The sequence below is a fragment of the Gymnogyps californianus genome, chromosome 1 (genome assembly GCF_018139145.2).
Source record: "Gymnogyps californianus isolate 813 chromosome 1, ASM1813914v2, whole genome shotgun sequence".
Taxonomy (NCBI): Eukaryota; Metazoa; Chordata; class Aves; order Accipitriformes; family Cathartidae; genus Gymnogyps; species Gymnogyps californianus.
In genome coordinates, this window is record NC_059471.1 from 117,757,664 (window position 1) to 117,782,313 (window position 24,650).

Below are 24,650 nucleotides of genomic sequence, written 5' to 3' on the forward strand. Positions count from 1 at the left end.
ATCAAGGTATTTTTCCTCTCTCTGAAGTATACCCCAGAATGCACTCATGTAAGATTCCTTCCTGTTTGCTGTGAAGCAGAGCCTATTTCTCCTTCTCCTGCTTTGCCATTTTCAATTAGGAAGATGGGTTTAATGATGCCTTTTTGTCCCAAGACCAGATGAATGACAAGGTCATTTTTAGAAAAGTGTGCCTGAAGCAGAAATGTTCACAAGTTAAACATTTCCTTTCTGTGAAGCACTCACTTAAAGCCTTTCCTTCAAGAATATCCCCTCATGTAAACTCATTTGTTGGAATATCACAAGGGGAAAAACACAAAAAGGGCAGATATGTTGCTCATGATTTGATAATCCCATCAAAAAACTACTCATGGACATGTTTGAAGTCATTTCCCACAACTCCAGCAACGCAGACCTACAGGAGAGGCAAAGTTCGATTTTTCTATGTCAGAAGCTGGAGCACATATTGCCAGCTAGAAGCTGGCAATAATCAGTCAGACAAGTGTGTTTTATTGCATGTATCCCCTTCCTTGCTCATGTCCTGCCCAAGGGGGCAGGCCCCACAGATAGCAATACTGTGAGGTAGCCCTGTTCTCCATATGCTCTTCACAGAGGGAACAACACTGAAGAGAAAGCTTTCTTTATTTTCTGTTTTATTTATTTATAATTTACTAAAATGGCTCCTGCTAGACACAGAATAACTGTTCTTTGTTGCCAGGCTTCAGGAATGTATAGTATTGATGCAGTGCAAGCAATGGCTTTCGACGGCTGCTTTCACGACACAGATGTGGACACGGACCTGACTGCTTTCTCAGACCGCTGTGAAGAGAATGAGACTCGGGCACGTGCAGCCAGTGTCTCCAATGTGGACACAACTCGCATAAAGAGGAAGAGATCTCTGAAGGGAAACATGGGCAGGATTATTTTACAGAACAATCATGTTATTGACACATATTCCAGGATTATATTTCCCAGTGTGTATATTGTGTTCAACTTTTTTTACTGGGGTTTGTACATATGAACAAAACCCATTATAAGCTAGACATTATTTTGTGTATGAGGGTAGCATTGTACTTTAAAAATAACGCAACAGCAGTAGAGGAAAGGGTTAAAAGTTTCCGAAACTGACTTCTGCGTCATACCAAGGCTGGTTTGGTTAGCAGCAAAACTGTTAATGAAAAACTCTCACGAGTCTGGTTTCTTTTTCAACTGGACTGTGCAATGCTTCATTGGGGCAATCTAATCTAATGCACATGCTACTACTGCAGTAGCATAGAAGCAGTTTGCTTACTAAGGGAGCCCTTTGTCACACACCTAAACAGACAGCAGCTCCCACCTGAGGTATTATCCAGTCTCTATCTACACTCTAACCATTCCTCTTTAATCAGCCTTTCTGTTTGTTCTCCACTTGTGGTCCATTTTAGTAGGCAATCAGCACCAATTGCCTTCAAATAGCTCCTATCCTTATTTCACTTGCTGCATTTTGATTTTGCTAGGCAACCTGTATGCACCTCAGCAGCCTTTGTCCTCGGATGGTAACTAGGGGGAAAGTGATTATGGCTTAGCAGTGGAGTAGGGACCAGCAGAAAGCAGGAAGCAAAGCTGATGGGGCTTTGTACACTGTGCGTCACCAACACCTCAAGAAAAACCCTCACCATGTCAGCTGTCCCTGACTTCCCACAGGACCATTGGGAAGGGCCTCTATTTTGGAGAAATCTTGCTCACTAGTCCCTGAGGCAGCACAGGAACAATGTCCCAGACCCGATGCACTCAGTGTCTTACAGCCACCTCCCAGGTGGATGACTAGCGTCACCTGCACAAGCTATGCCCCTCACGTGACACCCACACACCTGTGCCTCATGTAGACCTGCTCTAATCACCTGCTTTCTGCATAACTGTTCTTTTCAGAAACACAGGCTTTGAGGCAGAGATTTTAGAAAACTTTGTCAAGAAAACAAACCAACCATGTCTTCAGCAGAATCTAGTTCTTCTGCTTTATGGTGCATACATGAGCTTGGGGTTTTGCCCCCCTCTCTCTCCCTTTGGCATTTGAGATTGAATGTTACAGTGAGGAGAAGCTACGTATGCCTGCTTGCAGCAGTGATCCCCAGCACAGTTCAAGACACCACACCGACACACACAGGAAATAAAAGGAAGCAGCTGTGCCAAAACAGAGCCATATACAGGAATCCTGTTGGTCCCAGATGAATCCTTCATGCAAATATCCTTAGGTTCAGGCTAAGGAGGTTGAATTAAGGATGTCAGGGACACACAAAAAAAGTGTTCACAGCTCCATAAAAGAATCAAGATTATTTTTGTGACCTTCCCAAATAAGGAGCATTTTCCACTTAAATTCCTTGGGTTTGTCTGTCATTTAATGAAATGAATTTATATTTACAAAGTCAGTTCAAAATTATAATTTGTGGTGGCAAAAAATGTCACAAGGTGAATGCTTGGTCACTGCTTGGTCAAGATTAGGATATGGGAATAAATTTGGAAGCCTGAACCACTCTCTGGTTTATTTGATTTTCCTGCTCCAATATTGTTTGCTCATAGCATGGTGATGCCTCTTACTCTTTCCAAAAGCTGCATTTGTCAAGCTCCCAATTACAGAGCTGGAGAAGCTGGTGACACACTGCATGCCGGGTGATTGAAATCTGATGGAGTGAGTGGGTACTCTGGCAGCCAGTTCGCTGCCAAACAAATGATCAGAGCTAAGACGGCTTTGATACTCTTCCAGGAAATCCTGTCATGGAAAGCAGAACCATACCAGGAATGACAAAGCTAGGAACGTAAAGCCAAAGGACACTCAGACTTTGGCAACAGCAACAGCACACTAGACCACAAGCTGAGCAAATGTGTAATATAGATATATAACCCCCCCCATAACATCCTCATTACTGCACTGCCATTATGGAGGCAACCGGCACAGATGTTCCAGATTGCCTGAGAAGATCCCATCTAACTGCTCCAGATGCATAACGCGTGTCCTAAACTTTTCATGTGAACTGACATAACATCATTGTTTTCACATAATTGTTTAAATCTGCCTTACAGGGAGAGGTATTTGTTGTGTAGCCACCAGCGAATCCTCAGCCTCCAACAGAAAAAATACCCATGTGCTTCTTGACCCAAACCAGTTCCCTCTTCCTAATTTCTTATAGGATCTGCAGCAGCAAAAGCCCCGCAGCGCAGCATGCCCAAGCCCCGTGTAGGCTGTCCAGCAAACAGGCCCACACATGGAAGTGTGGAGGAAAAGAGATTCCTGCCTGCATTTACCTTCCGGGCACATCCTATACAGGTGCCTGCAAGCTGCACAGCTTGCTTTGATAGAGGAAACTGTTAGTTACTTTCAACTGTAAATGTAAGCATTGGCAAAGTGTTCTCCCCACAGAGACTACTATATAGCAAGTTTTATTATGATAATGAAGAAGATTGCACGTTATGATGATGAAACTTAACTGCATACTTTTACAGCAAAGCTTATAATTTTTATCTTCTTAACGCAGTGACAGGGATGATATCAGGATCAATTATACTTCAAAAATCTATTGCTTGTATAAATAGTAAAAAATAACAAACAGTATCTAAATACGTTATTTCTTGTTTCGAGGGCACTAGAGGGCTGACTAAAACTCACATGACCCTCATCTGAAGCTTGTGTTATCTTCCAGAAAGCCATGGTAATAAATACTTTTAGTCAATTTGTCTAGACAGATCAGCATGGAAGTCTTTAAAAAAGTATTCACAAGTATTTCCCATTCCTGTTATTTGCAGCTGGTTTTGCAGCCAAACGTACAGATTTTACTTCCCACAGCGTTTACTGAAAGTTAAAACATCACAGCCATTATGTAAATACATACTTGAGTACTCATCCTAGTGGTATTCCGGCAGTTATGCTGAGAGTACTTGGTGGATTTTTGGAGCAGAAATAACAGCTTGTAATGGTTTCTGTGACCAGCTGAGGTGCAGGATGTGGCCTCCCTATTTTTAGCATCTGCTGCTACACCCATCTGTAGTGAGAAAACATCCTGTAAGTGTTAATGTAGGTGATGCAAACTTTTAAGTCTGGAGAACTACTTCATTCTTCAAAGCTTTATAATTCTCATGAAAGAAGTAAGCAGAATTTCATGCCAGTGACCTGTTTTCCAGAGAGCTACAAAAATGTACGCCTTTCAATATCCCAACTATTGGTGTTTACACTAAAATATTCACAATTTAATAAATTTTGCAAAGGGTCCTGAATGTTGAGTGACGTCGTGATGAACTAAGAATGAGTGAGAATTAGAAAGCAGAGAATGTCTTTTTCTTCGGAAGTCACAGCCCAATGAAAGAAAAATGCTTTATAGAGAAACTTAAATTTTACTGTCATCTAATTCGTACGCATTTGTACAATTAGGACAACCTTAGGTTCACGCCTGGCAAAATCTCTCTCCTGGTAACCCATCCACATGCTGATTAATCTGTATTTCATGATCAAGTGCCCACGACGTTTTGGTCAGCTGGTGACCAGAGTGGTCCAGGTGGTAAAGGAACAAGGACTGAACAGGACGAGCAGTGTTTGCCTTTTTCTCTCCTCCATCCCCTTTTTCCATCTATTATATTTTGCCGGTTTCTCTGTTCAGCACGCAGGAGTTGGCTGGATGCATTCATGAACGTAGAACCCACTGAAATCACATAACGTTTGTTCCAAAAGATCCAGCTAGTGCCAGGGAAGCAGGAAATTACTGTGCGAGTAACAGCCACACTGCAAGGAGGAACAGGACTGCAAAACCATTTTCTATAAAGGGAGGGATTTGAACTGGTATTTTAGATGTGAAAGGCTCCATTATTTCCCTCCATAAGTTGTTGATAGAGCACAGTCCCCTCTCTTATCTGTCATTGAAAGGCCCTCCTAGTAACTAACTTAGGCCCAATCTAACTTTCTACTTACATTAGCCATGCACTGTAAGGCTGCTGAGGTTTCTAAAATTCACCTTTTGCTGGTAGTTCTGCTTTGTATGCTTCAAGCTATCACTACACAAGAACAAAACTTCAGCAAAACCCACCTGACAATTTTTCTGATGTCTTTCAGCCAATGCAAATTAAACCATTAGCAGGCATCTTTAATACAGGTAACTAAAAATATTTCTAGAAGTTTTCATGTGCTCAGTGAGGATTCTAAAGATTTCTTCAAGGGAGCCTCAGAGGGGCTCTGGAAGCAGATTTTGGTCCAGGAAAAAATACTGCAGCTAAAGCCCAGGCACTTTTGTGTGTATGAAGTAAAATTTTATACAAATAACCACAAGGTTTTATGTTGTATCTCCTAATTTAATCCATATATTAACTTCAGTGGAGATACTGTTGCGTAATTTCCTATTGGTTTCAAAAAAAGGAGTATTTTTCTCTCTCACACATACACGCTAAATAACTTGGGTAGACGAAGAAGAAATATTTCTTGCACAGATTATGTTTTCAACCGGTGACTGCTTTAAAACTTTCTAGTTTGGGAGTGAAAAAAAAAGGTCGACGTTACATTCTCTCCACTAAGCGAGGTTAAATGGCGTGAAACACCGGCCACCGTTGCTGGCTGATACCAGTGAACACTATTCCTGCTCGACATCTTATTAGACGTCTCCTTCTTCATCCTCAGCAAGCCTTGGCAAAACGTTAACCATTGCCAACCCTGCTTCTCCGGCCGCAGGGCCAGCAGCCGCCGCCGCCGCCGCCGCCAGCCATGCACCGGAGGCAGGAGCAGGGGACCCACTCCCACGGCGGAGGCCTCCGCAGCCCGCACGGGCCGGGCCAGGGGAGACCGAGGGCGCTGGGAAACAGGCCCGAGCCGTTCGAGGAGACCCTCACTCCCGGCTCTCTCGGGACGAGCCTCAGCCCCTCCGCCGCCCGCCATGCGGCCAGCTGCACGGCACAGCTCCTACCGGCGCCCGGAAACGTCGCCTCCCGTGACACCCAGCGCGTCAGCGACAACCTCCCGCTTCCACCCCCACCCGCCTCGCCTGGCCTGGCCTGGCCTGGCCTGGCCTGGCCTGATCTGATCTGATCTGATCCGACCCGACCCGGCCCGGCCCGGCCCCCAGAGGCGCCCACGCCGCTGCCTGCCCGGCTCCGCCGCCATTTCCTCCCGGCCGCCGATCGCCTCCCCCGGCCCCGCCCCGCCCCGCCCCGCCCCGCCCGCTGCGGCCCGGGTGAGTGCGCGCCGCCGGGAAGCGGGGCTGAGCCCCCGGGGTCTGTGGGGGAAGGGGAGGGTTGATGGCGGCGGGGGGAACGGGCCAGCCGCCGCCCCGCCGGGCTCGGCGTGCCGCTGGGACGCAGGGAAAGGCGCCCGTGGGTGCGGGGCGCGTTGTGGCAGCGCCGGGCCCGGCGGCCTCGTGGCTGACCCGCCGGGGCTCTGAAGGAGCTGGAGCGGCTGAGGCGCTGTCCCCCTGCCCCAGGGCCCGTTAAGTCGGGGCCCCGGCAGCCGCGGAGGACGGCCGGTGTCACTCGCTGGGTGCCCCCGTGTGAGGCCGGCTGGGGGCAAGGAGCGCTGGCTGCTGCCTGCTGCGGGCACAGGAGCACAGTGTCCTGCCTTTCTCCCTTCTGGAAAAAGTTCGATAGTAGCCTGGTGTGGCCGTGCGGTGAGGGGGAGCAGTGGGGGCCGTGTGGCCTCAGGATCGCTGTGGCCGTCTTTGGTCCCCAGTGCTTTGGAGGGAGCTGAGTCCCGCTGCAGTTGCTGGGCCAGTTTAGAGGCCTGAACTCATAAACGGGTACATCTGGTGTGCGAGTTGAAAAATACTGAAGTGAAATAACTGTTTCTGTGTGAAGCAGGAACAGGTTCATTCTGTTGCTGTGTTTTTTCTCTAGCCCTACAGAGAAGGACTTGAGGGTATTGGTAGATGAAAAATTGGACATGAGCCGGCAATGTGCGCTTGCTGCTCAGAAGGGCATTTGTGTCCCGGGCTGCATCAAAAGCAGCGTGGCCAGCAGGTCGAGGGAGGTGATTCTGCCCCTCTACTCTGCTCTGGTGACACCTCACCTGGAGTACTGTGTTCAGCTCTGGGGCCACCGGCACAAGACAGACATGGGTCCAGAGGAGGGCCACCAAAATGATCGGAGGGCTGGAACACCTCTCCTATGGAGACAGGCTGAGAGAGTTGGGGTTGTTCAGCCTGGAGAAGAGAAGGCTCCAGGGAGACCTTATTGCGGCCTTACCAATGCTTAAAGGGGGCTTATAAGAAAGACAGAGAGAGACTTTTTACCAGGGCCTGTAGTGACAGGACAAGGGGCAATGGTTTTAAACTGAAAGAGGGTAGGTTTAGATTGGAAGGAATTTTTTCTGATGAGGGTGGTGAGACACTGGAACAGGTTGCCCAGAGAAGTTGTGGATGCCCCATCATTGTCAAGGTCAGGTTGGCTGGGGCTTTGAACAACCTGATCTAGTGGAAGATGGCCCTGCCCATTGCAGGGGGTTTGGACTAGATGATCTCTTCCAACCCAAACCATTCTGTGGTTCTACAGTTGTAATAACTAACAAAACACTACGGAACAGCACATGGTGTAAATGAAGCCACGTTCTGTGAATAGTACATATCTGAATTTAACTTTGTTAAATACAGTGTGAGTGAGCTGAGAGGTTGATTTAGGTCTGGAATTCAAAACTGGCAGTTCAGGCTTGGTTGCATTTGTGTTGCTGGCATTTGGGAATGTCAGTTGTAGATCTCCGTGCCTGCAGCATCTTCAGATGTTGCTAGCAATTGGGGACTAATTTTCAGTCTTTTTTTGAGTGTTCCCTTGCCTCATGGAGAACTGTAGCTTGCTGCAGCTGGGAATGTCCATCATCTCAGGAAGGCGGTGATGTGGATTCCCTCCTGCAGGACTAAGGTGACTGTAGGTTACTGTTGAGGTACAGGGTGTTACAGGAACTGCTGATGAAACACTCTGCCCAGGAGTTAGTGGATCAGTGAGAGTGTTTACTGTATACTGCTGCACAGGAGAACTTAGTACTGCGTGTAAGTACCAGAACTGGAGTTCAAGTTTCATGATAAGGGACCTGAGTAAGTAAAAGCATCTTAATAAATGAGAGCATTTACTTTTGGGAGTAAAGCTGTCATTTTTACTTAAAAAATGAAAGCATCAGCATGCCTTAAGTCCTCATGTGCTGGCTTCACAAACTTGCTCGGACATGCCCAGAGTCAGTTTGGGTTGGCCAGCCCAGACCTAGCAGGCAAGCTGTGGTGCTAGAGGGCTTGGTGCTGGCTCATTGTCAGGATACTTAACTCAGCTTCTTAGGCAGGTTTTTACTGCTGCCTGGCGCTCTGGGCTACTCTGAGGGATGAAATGCTGGTGCAGACTTAAGGCAAGTATGTCTGCACATACTATGGTGTTAGACCTACCGTTACTTGATTTTTGCCTTAACTTTCCTGAGAACTTGGCAGGTAAACCCTTTGTGAATTAACTTTTTTATTTTTACATAATGATACACAAGCATATTATCTACCTGGAAAAACAAAGTAAAGGAATTCCAGCTTTGAAATTAAATGTCTGTACTTGGTTGAAAGAATTCTTTTTGTTCTACATAAATGACAAAGTTTGACAGCTTTGCAGAAATGAAAGCAGAATCTTACAATTTTAGTTTTTATGTAATTGCATAGCATCAACAGAAAGGCCTAAAAAAGTTCCCTGTCTTCTGTAGACTTAGTTTTGCTAAACCTGGCCATTCAAGATACAGTATGGAGACCCTGACAGAGGCTGAGATGTGGGCCACTGCATGGTGAACATCACTAGATGCCTGGCACTGCCACATAATTTAACATAAAATTGTTTCCAGGGCCTGAAAACTCAAGCAGGTGCCCTTACTTCATGGTCCTAAAACCTGCTCCACCTGCAGGGGAGTCTGCTCTGGGTTTTTGTGTTTCTTTGGAAGCTGCTGTAACCCTCCTGCCAGTTGAATCATCCTTGCCCTCTGAACCTGGTTAGATATTCCTTCTTCCCTCACAGTGATCTACCCTTTCACTTGGCCTCCCTCTTACGGTGCCCCATTTCCCTGTGTTTCCTGTTCACTGTATTCTTGCGTAGCCCTTGGTGTGTGGTGTTGTACCAGTGACTGTGACCCCTCGCTGCAATAGCTGCCTTCTCTGTAGGTCCTGCTAACGCTTTAGTCTCGTAACCGTACAGCTATGTAGACACTGGGTTTACGATGTGTAAGCCAGCTTGAAAGGAAAGCTTAGCTTAACACACACCACACTAACCACTGCATTTAACTGTTTGGGTTCTGCACTTGAAATGCCATACATCTTCCTCCATTGTGCTCTGGCTGGAAAGTCATTGGAAAGTCTTCATTGTGCTTTTTTTCCCCCAATGTTAGTGCATTTCAAGGAAGTGTAGTAGGGTATGCGTTTCTGATCCTGTCCACTCTCTCCACCCCACTCTGCGTGTTGCCGTTAAATCTCTTAAAGCTGAGTTATTTTTTTAATAGTTTGCAGCTGTTGCTACAGAAGACCAGTCTACCACAGGTTCTTTCTGTGGGTGGATTCCTGCATTTGTAAAGATCTGTTGTGTGGCCATTGGGTTTCACTGCATGTTTTTTAGTATAAACTCAGCTGTGGGATTTGAGCTTCTATGAGCAATGGCTCCCAGTAGAGCCCTTCAGAGTTTACTGAGGTTTGAGAGAGGATTGGAGGCCTGCTGTGGGCTTTCCTTTTTCTGCTGCTTGGAGCAAATAGTGAGCATCTGAAAGCAGAGCTGTTCCCAGTAGCCTCTGATATCCCACTGGATAAGGCAAGAGGAGCTGCTCTGGGCCCGTGAGCTCTTGAGGTTGTGTTACTGGTTGACTGTTTTGGTTCTCTCTCCTCTTGAACAGGAACATGCCCAAGAAAGGAGGGAAGCATGCTGAAATGGGAAGAGAAATGCAGGCACAGTGTAAACGAGCAAAGGTGGAAGCAGCTTGTTCTCCGTCAGTCATGAGTTTTGAGAACCCAGACAGCCTCTTTGGAAGCTTGATCTCTCCCATCAAACAAGAGATGTTTTTCAGGGAGTATTGGGAGCAAAAGCCACTGCTTGTTCAGAGGAATGATCCCCTGCGGGCTGCTTACTACCAGTCCCTGTTCCAGTTGTCAGATTTGAAGGAACTGTGCAGCCAGGGTCTATACTATGGGCGAGATATAAATATCTGCAGATGTGTGAATGGAAAAAAGAAAGTTTTAAATAAAGAAGGCAAAGTGAATTACATGCAGCTGAAGAAGGATTTTGACCAGAAAAAGGCAACAATACAGTTTCATCAGCCTCAGAGATTTAAGGTTGGGTCATTTCATTGAATATAATTAATGCATGCTTTATAATGTGGTATACTTTGCTTGAGTAATACTGGACATAGCTTCATCTCTGTCCCCAGTAAGTCCAGGGGAAGTAGCTGCCATCGATGACCAGCTGAAATCCATACGTGAACTGTATTAATTAAAACATGGTTTATACTTTTGCACTGCCCATCATGTTTCAGTGCTCTGCAGTAAGAACAAAATCTGATTCATGCTAGAATATTAAGTATTCTTTTTAAAAGATTTGCTTTGTCGCATAAAAGTTTAGGAAAAAATAAATGCCCAAAATTGATGATTATGCATCTGTGTTTGCTTAAATTATCCCTCCTGCCCCACTGTTTCCTTGTGCAAATAGGGGCTTTTGTACTGCTTTCCTTTAATGGAGGGCAGGGTGTGAAACCATGTAAAATATTTCCAGGACGCTCCACTGTTCTTGCCAATGGATTGGCTTTGAATTGCACCATGGAAGTGTACCACCCCATTTTAGCTGAGTGTCTCTTGCTTGTTCTTTTTGATGCCTTTGCAATCTTCATGTATGAGAATGAGGCAGTGTGTCTGCACAGTTATGTAAAGGACTTGGATACTTGTAGGTACTTGGATTTAGGTAGTCCTTTTTTTGTCCCATGGTGTCAACACAATTTAATTGTGCAGTGGTCTGTAAGGACCCAAATACACAGCTGAGTCCCAAGTATAGTGTCGCTGGCTGATCTCAGTTCGAGGGTAGCTGTAACAGCCAGTGGCAGGGGCATCTGCAGGTGAAGCTGAAATGTTGCATGGCTTATGCTGAAATCTGGAGCTTGAGCTGAACCTACATAAGTTCTAGTTGAAGTTGCACTTGCGCAGGTCTGGTAGTTGGCATCTTCTGATATGAGAGTCATCCCTTCGGTGCATTGTCTGCCACATGTGAGATGTGGATGAGTAAAGTTTGTTCTCGAATATGCCTAAACAATTGGAGTCACTGGAAGAAGGTCTCTAACCTTCGTATGCTCTCTTTGATGCTAGCCCATATAATGCAAGTCCTACATGTGTTTATTGTCTTAAGATGTTTTGCTGTTCGTGGGATGATGGGTAGTTTATTTTCCTCTGTCTAGCCTTGTTTGTTTTTGCAACCTAAAAATGGTACAGGGAAGAGAACAAAGATCAACGCTATGTTGGGGTACCAGACTTCTTGGCTTACCGAATACCTTCACGGCAGATCTCCTTTGCATCTACAGTGCTTGCTTTCAGGAGAAACACTCATACAGAGCATCTGCCTTCCCAGCCTCTGTCTCCCTGTGGGGATGTGATCATTCTCTAGAAAAACTTCCCAAGCGATGGGGAGGCTGTGGGCTGGGTGACAGCCTGGCTTGGCTGAGCTCTTCAGTAGTAACAGCATCCTTTCTTTTTAAAGGAGGAGCTGTGGAAGATTCAGGAGAAGCTGGAGTGCTACTTCGGGTCTCTGGTTGGGTCGAATGTTTACATTACTCCCCAGGGGTCACAGGGCCTTCCCCCTCACTACGATGATGTTGAGGTAGGACAGCACAACCTTGTCTGTGAAACTGTGCGTGGGCTTTTGCTAGTGGCAGTGGATACCTGTATGTGCGCTTTTTTCCTGGTCTCTCTCATAAAATCACTTACCACAGAAAAATGTTTTTTCCACTGAAAACTTATGGTAATTGGTTGCAAGTGTTTCTTTATAGTTGTTTTTCTTCTATAATTTTACTGAAAAGGTACTAATAATAATATCTAATGGTAATATCACGTAAACTGTGCTTTCCAGACCTGGTATTTCCATTAGATGAAAAGAGAATTTGTTTTCCCAGCTGCAGAAGCTTTCTAGCACCTTTTTTTCATTTTTACTTCATTCAGACCCCCAAGAATCTAGAAGTCTTTTTTGCTTTACTAAGTACTTGCTCTTTCTTCAGCTGGACAATGAAAGCAGACTGCTTGTGCTGGTTCCCATTGTTGGTCCTACTGTTTTTAAGAAGTTACTGGTATGATGAAGTCCTGTGGTCCAAATGCATTTTAAATTAGCCTCTAAAAGAAACATTAAAATAGACACTGCATTAAAAAAAAAAAGTTTAGCTATCCCACTTAAACCAAAACAAAAAAAACCCCTTACATGTATTTTTTGCTTTTTATTATTTTCATTTCCATTAGATACATCTGGAGTTTCATTTTCCTTATGCTTGTTGTTCAGCAGCCCCACAACCTGCATGTTCCGGCGTATGTCATCAACCCCCAGCTTGCAGCATCCCCTAGATGTTTCTGATGCTCTGTTTGTCAGTGAATGGTGATAAAACCTCTCTCACCTGATATTTTGAATATCTCTGTGGCAGACATTACTTTCGAGTTAGTTGTCTAGCACTTATTTAAGCAACTGGAGAGAAACAGGGATTTCCAAATGCCTACCTTAGGATAAGAGAGATTACACTTCACAACTCTTCTCTCTGTTGTCTCTAAGTAGAGCCTAAAGAAATAGTTCAAATGTAAATTTCTGCATTGTAGACATCTAAAAAGTACTGTGAGAGGAATCCTACTTGCCAGGCTGTGGAGTAGCTGAGAGCAGGGAAGGTGAAATCTGTTTCTTCTGTTGTCAGAAAAGCAACCTGTGTCGCTTCTGTTTGCTTTCTATCCCTGATTTCTGGCATGGTTCCACCTACTTTCCAAGTAAGGAGATGACTTAAAATTTCAGATCAGCTGGATGTGTGAGGGGCAGCAAGGCTTCCTTATGCATTTGAATTTATGATCTTTTGCAGGTGTTTATCCTTCAGCTAGAAGGTGAGAAACATTGGCGACTCTATAAACCAACGGTGCATTTAGCTCGGGAATATAATGTTGAATCAGAAGATAGGATTGGGAATCCCACACATGAATTCATATTAAAGGTATTATAATTGAATTGCTTTACGTTGTCTGGGCTATGGTTGCCAGAAAAGTAGTCATGTTTAAAATGGTCCATTTCTTGAAGACAGTATTCTGAATGATCATGGTTGTGAAAATGAGGGGAGGGTTGGCACACAAAACACTGTGAGCACGAGAAATTTGGGTGATAGTTGTCTAACCTATCCTTTTTCAAAGGTGTCCTTTGCTTTAGTATTTAAACAATGGACCAAGAAACCAATTATTTCTGGAAATTCTCCAGTATTCTCCAAGTTGGGCACCCTGACTTCTGGATCATGTTTGTTGAGTTGTGTGCAGAAAAAACATTGGGTTCTGAAACATTTTTATGCTTTTACATGCTGTCTGTAATTGAATCAGGCTAATCCTTCTGTGCACTAAGACTTCCTGCTTTACCGAAGGTTGTCACTGTTCTGGTGAATTAGATTTAAATATTTATCCTTGGCTGATAAACAAAAGCATGAACTAAACCCTGTATTAACTTGCTGTATTAATTGTTTTTTCTTTTTCCAAACCTGAAAATCAAATGTTTGGCTGTTTTTTGTTATTTGGAATAAAAAGAGCATTTCATGAAGATTAATGCCCCTTTGACAGCAGGGCATCTGGTACTTGTCCTGTTCTGTTTTACATGCTTGTGCTTTATTTATTCAGCAGACAGCGCTGCTCTGTGTTGGAAGTCTCATTAGTTTCTCTGCTTTGTGGTCTGTCACAGGGCCTCTTTCTGCAAGGTCTCTGCTCTTCCCGGTGTTTGGACCTGCCTTTGGGTGTAGATAGTTTAGGAACAGCATGTCACATTGGATATGATACTGACATCACTAGCTTGTAGTTTGACAGATGGTAGTATTCAATTGTCATGGTGTATTGGGTGATGCAAAGTCTAGTAAATTACAGTTTCCTTTTTAATTTCTGGAACGTTTTAGGCCAGACTTCAATGCCTTTGATTTTTATGGAATAATGATGTATTCCACAAGCCATTTTACTGACATTAGTGGAGTGAAAATACTGGCCTCTGGAAAGGGCTTAAAAATGATCTAAGTTTTTAATTTATTTTTCTTCTGTTTGATGTTCTTCACTTCCCGTGACCCATTTCTTCTGGGTGGCTGCTGTCAGATTTTGGTTGTCTGTCTGGAGCTGTCTCTGACAGGGATGCTGTCAGATGACTCTTATTTCCTCCCTAAACTTCTTTCTAGAATATTTCCTTTCTCCTTTTTTGCCTTTCTGTCTGCAGTCTGCCATCCTTGGGCGGTTTAGAACAAATGGACCAGTTAGAGACTATATTGGTGGTGTTCTCCCTTCCCACCAAAAACTTGTAGCTGACTGAGAGCCAAGGCATGCTGGTTTGTCTATAAGGTCCCAAGCTGCAGTGTGTCTTGGTGACACTGCAACAGGCTGTGGCCGTGGCTGATTTGTTACTGATGTCAAGCACAGAGCTTATTTGGTAGCTGGCTATCTAGCCTTCTTCATGTATGATTTTCCATTTAATTTGCTGGTACTTCTCCCTTGTCCGCCCCTCCTTCCTCCAGTTCAGAAGTAAGAAGGCAGTGAAGTGATCAGGTCCGCGTTGTCTCTTGTCAAATGCTCTGTCCTGCCCCAATCTGGGTGTTGCCACCTGGAGTCTGTGAAGATTCTGATTGTTTTAATTGATGAGTGTTGTGCTTGCTGGCTCATGTGGATGAAGTTGATGAGACTACCCAGCAGATAAGATGAGTGAGAGCTGGACTTTGCAGCGAAGACTGCTTTCAAAAATCATGATCCCGGCTTCTTAGTGGTAGGCTTGGGGTGCTACAGCATGAAATCATTTCTTCTGCAGACTAGTTTGTCATCACTCTTGTAGGTGTTCAGGGCTCTTACCTTTCCTCTATGCGACCCTCCTTCCAGTTTGTTTTCTTGCTGGGGACGTGAAACAGCAAACGAAGAGAATTCAGAATACTCTTAGTTGGTTAGTGTAGTCCCTACACTGGTAAGGAAGGCAGTTTATTAATGGCAGAGAGAGGCTTGCTTCAGAACAAGTAAATTGTACATAGCTGATCGATGATGCTTCACAGCTTGTTATAAATGGATGAAGAGACTTGATCTTGCCAAGTCCTGTGAGGCCTCATCATCTAAAGAGACCTTTCAATTCAGTGAAAAATCAAGTAGTATTCACTTGAAATATATCTGTGTTAGACAGTTTGGTAGGCTCTTAGAAGTAGGTGATGTGACCAAATTTAAGGAACGGTAAAATTAAAATAGAATCAGATTTCATCATTGTTGCTTTATGAATGCTCTCTTTGACTGTGTGATCCAACTATATAGATGTTTATAGGAGAAGCCATAAGTAAACTCATTTTTCCTTCTTGGAGGCAATTTCCTGTGCTTTGCACTTCTCTCTTTCCTTGACTTTCCTAATCTAAATTTTTATCAGTGTGGAGATTTAATTTAGATAGGCGAGAAGAAAGATAGGGAGGAGGAAGGCTGTACTTGTTTTTTCAGTGTTTTAACTGAAAATTTCAGACAACAGTATTGTAACAGATTACCATCGTTATAGAGTATTTGGCTTTTCTTGTGGACTAGTGACCTTTTCTTTTGACATGATCTGACCAAATTCACATTGCACTGCTCCTCTGCTAGCCTGCTGTATTGCCAGTAGGTTCATCTCAGCTGCTTCTTTGTCCCCTTTATGCAACTGAGTTGAAGTGTGCATGTTCTACAATGTTAAAAGCTTGCTTTGTGTTTTCAGACAGGTGTATAGTAAATATTGACAGTAAGTTGGAAAGTTTAAGGTATCTGACATCTGGCTTAGAGTGCTTTATTTTACATTATTAAAGTGTACAATGGAGGATGTCTCTATTTTGTGATTTTAAAAAGTACGTGTTGTCAGTCTGTCTGCTCAGAGAGTATTTTCTCTATTTTGACTACAATAAGGTTTGACCAGGTGCCCTGAATATATCAATTCTCTTCCATTTTCTTGCAGCCAGGTGACTTACTGTACTTCCCAAGAGGGACTATTCACCAAGCTGACACTCCTCTTGGGATCTCCCATTCGACACATGTGACCATCAGTACCTACCAAAATAAGTAATTATTTTTTAGTTTTTTTTTTTCAGTATGGCTTTTCTGAAAATGGCTTTCCTCTACCAGATGATGTGTGTGAATGGTACAGACCTGAAACCGATGTTTCAAAGAAGCGATGTCCTGTTTCTTAAAAAAAACCCCACCTTGTAATGACCTCTGCTTAGCTCTTTTCTGTGTTCATTCTATTTAGCCCTTGTGTGGTTTGTTTTTCTGTGAGTAATACAGGGAGAGGGCATGTCACCTTCCCACCAGAGATGTGGTGACATGGAATATATGTAGGTACCCCACTATTATATATGTGCCCTGCTGTTAGAATCTAAGCTACTGTTCAGGTAGCAGTAGTTAAAGTTTTGGGGTTTGGGGGAAGGAGGGGAGCGAGACCCTTGTTGTTTGAAGCAGCCTGTTTAACAGGTTTTCATGCAGCAAGCTTGATTGATTGCTTTTTAATTGGTTATTTTATTATTTACCAGCTGTAGACTTTAATGTGGAAGATAATGTTACAACTGCAAACTCACTGTTGTGTTTAAAAAATCTCTCACCAGTGGCTGAAGTTACTGTTCATTTCATAACCCAGATAGTCATGAGTTACTCCTTTCATCATGTTTTCTCCTGCACTTGATAGTCACTCACACCTATTCTGATGGACTCCAAATTCTTCCTTTGCAAATATTTTCTACTTATCTGTGTTTTTCATCTCCTACCCCATGCATGCAAGTCGGATTTCCTTTGAGACTCATCTGATCCTTGTGCCCACTGAAGCATTGTCATCGCACAGAGAAATGCTACTGCCACCTAATCAGCCTCTCAGATGCTGGGTTTGGAGTCATTGGCCTGAGTTAGGAATAGGGAAGGATTTCTGTTAGCCACAAAACAGGGCAGAACAAGTTTGGGCATATTCTAGATGATTGTAAGATGAATCTCTAACCACCAGCTGTACTGTTCTGGAAGCCCAGGATGTCAGTACTGCTGGTAACTCTTAATGTGGCCAGTCCTCCAAGTTGGAGAGAGGGTTAAGATGAAGCTGTTCAAAGGTGTGAGTCTTCATAAAAGTTAGGTTCAGCTGATTTTAATTTACACTCATGTTCTATTCTTTTATTCAGAAGGCATAAAAAAAAAAAAGACGACTATTTTCTGTAAGCATTGACTGCTGTTGCAAAGAGTGTTTGACTTCATTTGTTATGCAGGAGGCAATATTAGTGGTGAGCCGCTTTGGCAAGTTTGATGGCACATTCAGGGGGATTAGCAGTGAGGGGCCTCCAAAGAGATGTCGTGCTCCTCCTCCCTTCCCCTGCCTTTTCTGTCCCACCGCTTTCTTGTGTTGACCTGGTGCTTCTCTCACTCCTGGTTTAGTGAACTGAGCAGACAGAAGAGTGACACTAGAGTAGGTGGGTGTTTGGCTTGTTGATGGAGGCTGGGCTGGAGTGATGTTTTACAGGCCAGTGTGCAGGAGTCATCCTGAATGCACCAAACAGGGTTTGTCCAGCTTGATCCGTACAGAGTTATTGGTCAAGTAGTGCTGGGGAGACAAGAATTCAGTTCCTTACAACAGGGTTGCTGGAGACCTGACAGGCTTGTGTGGAGTCAGTGCAGTTTCTCTGTGACAGTGTAAGCCAAATGCTACTTCACTGTGTTACTTGAGAGGCGGTGCTGTCGGGGAGCATGTTCCCTGGGTGCTTGTGTCAGAATGAGGAGAGGAAAAAGGAAAAGCTTGAAGAGTGCTATTCTTCTAAGGATAAAAAGTGCAATCATCATCCATTAAGGTTATTGGTAATGAAGTGTAAGAGCCTGCCTCTGCACCTGCTTTCAGCAAGCATAGGTAAAATAAGCAGCAGTCCTAATACAGGCTGGTATTTTGATTTGGCTTGTAGATGGAAGTATGGAAACATTTCCTTGGAAAATTGACAAGAACTCCTTGAAAATAGCTGTCCTTATTATGGAGGATGTTTGGACTCCTTGTGACCGCTCTGGAAGCAGCATGTGCAGAAGGAGCTGGGAGGGGAGGAAGTACTGGTGGAGGTGGCACCTTCAGGATTTTTAGGCACCAAGACAAAAGGGACTCCACTGTGCGCTGGAGGACGGTTCCTCTGGGCCAGATTGCAGCAGGCAGAGAAGTGTGTGTGTGTGTGGGGGGGTTCATTATAAGCAGGGCAGTTTGGAAAAGCAATAAGTAGCTGAAGATAGTTGCTGGCAGATGGAGATTAGGGGCAAGAGAAGGGAAGCAGTAAGAAATATAAGATGTCTAATTCTATTTATCAGCCAGAGTCCTTCCCTCCCAGTGTGTAGCAGACAGTGGAACACTTGAGTGGAAACAATAAAAAAAAAAAAAAAGTAAATGAGACTGTAACAAGTCATACTTTTTTTTTTTTTTTTAAACTAGTGTCTAGAGATCAGTGCTGAAAACAGGGAGTGCTGAGAGAGAGCAAGAGCAGAGAGGGTGAAGTGTACGTTGGAGGACAGGCCCTGCTCTGCTGCCTGCCCGAGTTGGATGGGAGTCTGCAGGCAGCCTTGGATGCTGGGCACTTGCCCTGGTTGTTTGCCCGTTAAACCAGCCTCTGAGGATGTAGTAGGGAGAGAGGTCATAGGTGGACAGGACAGCACTTCCGCGTGAGCGGCACGCCGGTTCCTGATGATGTTGACTCAAGCAAGGCAAAGAAGGTGCAGGCAGTAGTCCTCCCTCCCCTCCTCTAGTTTATTCTTACAATTGGGGAACAGAAGCACAGAGATCAAAGGCCAGTTTTTTTTTAAAGTAGGTAGGCTAAGAATGGGGATTTAACACAAACAAGACACCTACAAGGTGCCTGTTGGGTATTATTAAAATCCCTGTAGAGATATGTAGGGGTCTTGTTCCTGGGGTCCTAATTAAGTTTGTAGCAAAGCTAAAAACTGATGCCATGTTGGATTTGATAACCCTGGGTACATTTCCTCCTTCAGCGTGTCTCAAAAGCATGTTAAATGACACAACCCCCCCCACTTCACTGTGTGCAGTGAGGCCGTATGTGTGTGCGGTTGGATAATAATGGCCCCAGTAGGAATTTCTTCATTCACTGAGGTCAGCTTTAAGCTGAATCCACTGGTAAATGGCAAGCACCTGAATCAGAACAAACCGGACCCTTCTCAAGCCAGTTCCGTCCCTGTGTAGGAGTGCCACTGACCTGCAGCTAGTGAGGACACACACAGAGTTGAGATGAGAGTGAGCTATTGTATGAGACTACAGAGTGGTAATGGAAAGGCCAAAGGCACAAAGCAGGTTTGGAATTGGAGCACTGTGTTGCCAGCCCTTGACATCAGTTGTCTGTTTTATTTCAGTGCAACTATGTTAGTAATTTTCTTTTTTCTTCCTGTCCTTCAGCTCTTGGGGAGATTTCTTACTCGATGCAATTCCTGGCCTTGTGTTTGATACAGCAAAAGAAGATGTGGCGCTGCGGACAAGCATACCGAGGCAACTGCTTATGGTAAGTAGGTGGGACTAAGGGAATAATAGTGCCTCCAGCTGAAACTTCACCACTGAGGCAAGCATGTATCTTGTTGATCTGCTCCGAAAGCTCAGTGCAATGGCACTATCTTGTCTAGCAGCACAACCACTTCTTTTGAAGTCTTCAGGATGACTGTTCCGAGGTTTGCTCCATCTGAAGCATTGCCTAGTTCATTGCACTGCCTTTCTTTCGTATCATGCTGTCCCTGTATGGCTTGTTTCCTTCTAAAAGTAATGGTATTTGCTTTGGAGCTGACAGGCAGGCATAGTTCCTGTCAGGCCAAGCTTTTGAATCTTTAAAAGTTAGCACAGCTGTAAATTGTTCTGTGACCTCTCTATGGTAGTCCAGTTGTGCTGCTGATCAGCTCATCGGCATGCAGAAGGAACAAGTCTCTCTTTCAGCCACACTTGCAAGTCCTTTAGCATTGCAGGTAGCCCCAGAGCGAGGGAAAGTGAGCATCAGCTTTGGTGTGTGACCAGCTTGTGGGGAATGTGTAAAAGAAACAAAATTTGATGTTTTGGGAGTAAACGTTACCCTTTGCAAAGATAAAAGAGAAGCATCCAGATTTTCACTGCATTGCTGCACTACTTTCTCTTTAGGCTAGTCTGTTTAGCTTGAATTCATGTGAGAGCAACTCTGTGTGAATATTTAGCAGGTGGATATAGCTGACTCGACAAAAAAACTGAGTAGCCTTTTGAGAAGGCTTGCAGACCGCCTGGAAAACACCAGAGAACTGAGATCATCTGACATGAAGAAGGATTTCATTATGAACCGGTTGCCACCTTGCTTGGGATGTGACTCTGATCCTTTGACTCCAGGTAGATTTTGAAGTTACCAAAACTGGCTGATGTGATGGTAGAACCGTTGGTAACTCTGCCTCTTATGACTTTGGTATTTTACAGTAGGCAAAGGTTATAGTCTAGCATCAGCTTCATGTTGTGCTAGGCTCTATGTGTGCATTTGCACACCTCAGCTGGTTAATTACTTGTGTCTAGCAGAAGAGATGACATGTCTCTCTTGGAGTGAAATAAAGGTTATCCTAGACTGAAATTGGCAGCTTTAATAAACTACTGTGTACTGAGAATGTTTAACTGGTAGAATTTGTCCTTATGCTCTAGCTTGCTATTACAGCTTTGTGTAGGCTGTAAAGGTGAGAGAATTAAAAAAATCTCTTTCTGCCCCCCCTCCCCGAGTTTGAGAACATGTGGGTGTTGAAACATAGGTTAACAAAAAATCTAGCCACAAGAGAGCGGGTAGTGCACAGAGGGCTCAATTTGCACTGTTCGTCTGGTCTCCTTCCGTTCTAATGGAGAATTTATTTTTCTTAGGTGGGAAATTGCCAAAAATCGATAGCAAAATCAGACTGCAGTTTAGAGATCATGCAATCATTACAGTGGAACCAGATCAAGAGAATTCTGTAAGTATAATGAAGCCACCCTCATGCTTGGGGTGGGAGCGTGGGGTGGGGTGGGGAGCGTGAGGTATGTGAGTTGTTACTGTGTTGTACTGGTCTAAAAGGGTCACGCAGTTATACTTAGTTGGATCCTGCATCCCATTAAGGTTTGTTAGGAGATCACGGGGTTGTTGTTGAGCAGCAATATGGCACGTTCCTGCCTTCTGGAGGAGAGCTACAGAACTAAATTTAGTCTGCGATTCTGCATGGTAGGTGCATGGCTTTTATCTGAGGTTAGATGGGATAGATCATTACAGCTGCTAAATGGCCTCTATAGCTCTTGATAATGGATTTTTCTTTTTTTTTTTTTTATTCTTTGTATTTAAGAGCATGAATAAGTTATAAAAATAGGTTCCCTCAAGAGAGGGAATTCTCTTGGTTGCAGCTGCTGCTGACTGTGGTTGCGTTTAGTCTTCACTTCCAAGTTATCATTGTACCTAAGCGGGTGCCAGTGGCACTACTAAGTTGTTCCACAAAATAGATGCTGGCATCTTGGATTATGTTGTGTTCAGAATACTACTTATCGATGAAGGTTTATTAGTATGAAATTGTAGAAGTGCTTTTTGTTTTAATTGGAAAAAAAAGGGGGGGGACACACGGACTATCTTGTACAATTTTTTTTGCATGAGTAAAATGTTTCCCTCCAAGAAAAACATACCATAACTTTCTGATTTTTCTCCTCCATTTTGTTTATGTGTCCATATTGCTGTGAGGCTGCGTAGCTTTTAGAAACTTTTTTTTGCAATTCTTTGCCACCTTGCCTTCTGATGTCATACAGATAAACCCTGAATGACAGCACACATGCAAGACTTGTATCCACAAATTTGGTGTGAGACTTGCCCCCAGAGCTCTGAATTGGTTTGCACAGCTTTGACCAAGGAATGATAACAGGCATATGATTTGTAAGAGACAGATCAGTATCAGAATGGAAATTTATTGATGCACGGTCCTTCATGAAGACTTTCTAGGAGGTGCACCTTAAATGGCATGTTTTCTATACAGCATCAGTACTGTGAGTCTGAGGCAGTATTAGGCAGAAGATTACAGGTTGTAAATAAATTTTCAAAGATGTTTTGGAGAATCCCTTATTGCTGTCGTAGAAAGCTGTTGGATCATTCAGTTATGAAGGTGAATTGCTTTCATTGATGTAACAGCAGACTCCAGAATTAAGGAGCTAACATTGTCACTTGAGCGAGATGAATTTGAGGGTGTGGATCGTGTAACTGTTTTCTTCCTGCTGTCTTTTAGGATGAAATTCGCAGAGAGATGGTTTACGTGTATCATTCTTTAAAGAACAGGAGAGAAACTCACATGATGGGGACAGAAGATGATACTGGTAGTGAGGAAGGCGCATCACAGGTTTGCTCCCACAAACACACAACAAAAGCTACGTTGTCACATTGGGGTTTGCTGCATTAGACGAACTTGACCGAGATGGCAGCAGGGGCCTGGACTTTGCTGTGTTCCTCAGCACCCAAAGCATTTCTGCCCATCCCCAAGTACCCGGATAAACTGAGGCTGCAACACAGAGGCAGTTAATAGTAGAACTAAGTAATGTATGCGCATGCTTAATTAAATGTTTGAGATGTTAACAGGATTTCTTGCGCATGCTTTATGTCCTAGCGAGCAAAGCTACTGGAGCGGCTAGAAGTGTCTCTTCTGTGTCCTTTAGCACATCCTTTATTAAGGCTACTGGATATGCTAGCATTGTTCGGTAGTAGCAGGGATCACTGTGCCTCATGCACCATGTTTATGCCACATTGAACCCATGTTAGAGTCTGTATCCACTGGAATGTGCCCCAAGATAAGGGTGTTTATTTTAGGGTGGGGTGGGTCAGCATTGGGAGTACAGCGTTAACTCTTTCATGGAAATGTAGGGAGGGAACTTTTAATATTGTTAATAAGGCTGCAGATGGTTGGTCTCCGTTCTTACTTGGCATGTACAACGTGCTTTCGCTTCAATCATAAATACTCCTGAAGAGTGGCTGTGAGCTTTAGAACTTTTTGTTCCACTTTATGATAGTAAGACACTCTTAGGTGTGTGACCTGAAACACTTGAATAGGGGTCTGCACAAATAAATACACTGTAGAGGCAAACCAGAACACAGCCTGTTCTTGTCTCAGTAATTGCAGGAAGGCTTTTTGCCTGGCAGTTACTTACCTTTTAAGGTAAATCTCATTGGTTCTCTAGAGCAGAGAATACAGGTAGCTGAGGCTGTATACTGGCACCTGTACAATATGTGCAAATCCCAGAATACGCCTTCCTGCCCTTAAAGACTCCAGCCATGGTAATGGAGGTCCTCTGTGGTTCTGTCAAACTATGTCCAAAGACTGCATGTGGCAGATAGAAAGAAACTTGTATGACCTTCCAAAAATAATGGGCAGGGTTAGGCAAGAGGGTAAATTTAAAGTTTTCATTCTTCAATGTGGAAACCACATGAGGAAGCCGTGCACCTTAAGCCTCCCTACCGCGTAAGGTGTGCTAGAACATGTAGATGTCAGCTATTTTTGTATTAAGAAAGGTGGCAGGATAATACTGCATCTTTTGGAGGATGCTCTCAGAAATACCAGTGTGATGTGGGAAAGGAGCACAGACCTGCTGATCAGTACCTGTTATAGCCTAACACACTATTGGGTAATAAGGGACACTACACTCAGCTGAAGGATTTTCTTTATTTTTTTTTCCCCAGCAGACTCATGGACTGCGGTTTCCTTTGTCATACTTGGATGCACTGAAGCAGATTTGGAGTAGCAGCACTGTTAATGTTAAAGAGCTTAACCTTATCTCAGATGAAGAGAAAGAAAACCTTGCCTTGTCCCTCTGGACTGAATGTCTAATTGAAGTTATTTGATGCTTTTGTGAATTAGCTGCTCCTGTAAGTAGTATTTCTGGCCATTAAGAATCTCTTGAGAAAGGCTTATTAAATTACTTTTTTATCCATCCAGCCTTTGGTTTGTATTGCTGTCTAACAACGCATTGCAATATATATACTTCGCTATTTTCTGGTGCTAGAAGTTACTTTTCTTTCCTTAGCTTTGGGAAAACAGGCATGGGGAAGAACAGGTAAGCTGCTCATGAGCACATGGAGCCACAGCTCCATGTCTGTGGATGGATGAAGTCACTCATAGTAACACCCATGCTGTGGTATCCCCTTTCCTCTGGATATATGCCTTGATGCGGAGGACATCTAAAGGTGTACATGGAGCAGGCTCCAGGACCTTGGGCAAAAACAGTAACTTGTTTTTTTCATTGGTAAAGTTCACCAGCAATAAAACCCATTTGTTCGGTTTGTTTGCCCTGAGAGAACAAAAGCTTCTCAGTAAAAGCTGTGCATGTTGTTTCCCAAAGGGGTAAGGCTTTGCCCAAGAAAACACCTTTCCTCTCAGATGCTGCCACCACTGGAATAAACGAACAATAGTATTTAACCTCTACCTCCCCCAGCACCAGTTTAATGTGAAAGTAACCCAAACCTATATCTTCAGTGCTCACTTGAGTGGGTTTTATGG

General features: G+C 44.0%; 2 protein-coding genes across 7 annotated transcripts in view; both read left to right on the plus strand.

Moving 5' to 3' along the window:
- GABRR3 (gamma-aminobutyric acid type A receptor subunit rho3) overlaps nucleotides 1-1,018 on the plus strand; it is a 30,079-nt gene extending 29,061 nt beyond the window's left edge. Inside the window, exon 9 of the mRNA XM_050910625.1 lies at nucleotides 716-1,018. Coding sequence (XP_050766582.1) covers nucleotides 716-1,018 — 303 coding nt within the window. The remainder of the gene's footprint in view (nucleotides 1-715) is intronic.
- A 5,122-nt stretch (nucleotides 1,019-6,140) lies between these two features.
- On the plus strand, nucleotides 6,141-24,088 carry RIOX2 (ribosomal oxygenase 2). 6 transcript variants are annotated; one of them, XM_050894405.1, is made up of 11 exons: nucleotides 9,647-10,265; nucleotides 11,674-11,793; nucleotides 13,022-13,150; nucleotides 16,117-16,220; nucleotides 19,567-19,673; nucleotides 20,070-20,078; nucleotides 20,356-20,508; nucleotides 21,019-21,107; nucleotides 22,392-22,479; nucleotides 22,792-22,793; nucleotides 23,837-24,088. In XM_050894405.1, exons 1-11 carry the CDS (start codon nucleotides 9,834-9,836, stop codon nucleotides 23,993-23,995), a joined length of 1,392 nt encoding a protein of 463 aa, XP_050750362.1. In that variant the 5' UTR covers nucleotides 9,647-9,833; the 3' UTR covers nucleotides 23,996-24,088. The 6 variants fall into 6 exon arrangements, with proteins under 6 accessions (XP_050750335.1, XP_050750327.1, XP_050750362.1 ...); XM_050894378.1 differs by lacking the exons at nucleotides 20,070-20,078; nucleotides 22,792-22,793 and adding an exon at nucleotides 6,141-6,179 and having other exon boundaries at nucleotides 9,830-10,265; nucleotides 19,567-19,669; nucleotides 20,343-20,508; nucleotides 22,392-22,502; nucleotides 23,834-24,088; XM_050894370.1 differs by lacking the exons at nucleotides 20,070-20,078; nucleotides 22,792-22,793 and adding an exon at nucleotides 6,666-6,737 and having other exon boundaries at nucleotides 9,830-10,265; nucleotides 19,567-19,669; nucleotides 20,343-20,508; nucleotides 22,392-22,502; nucleotides 23,834-24,088.
- Nucleotides 24,089-24,650: the final 562 nt, after the last annotated feature.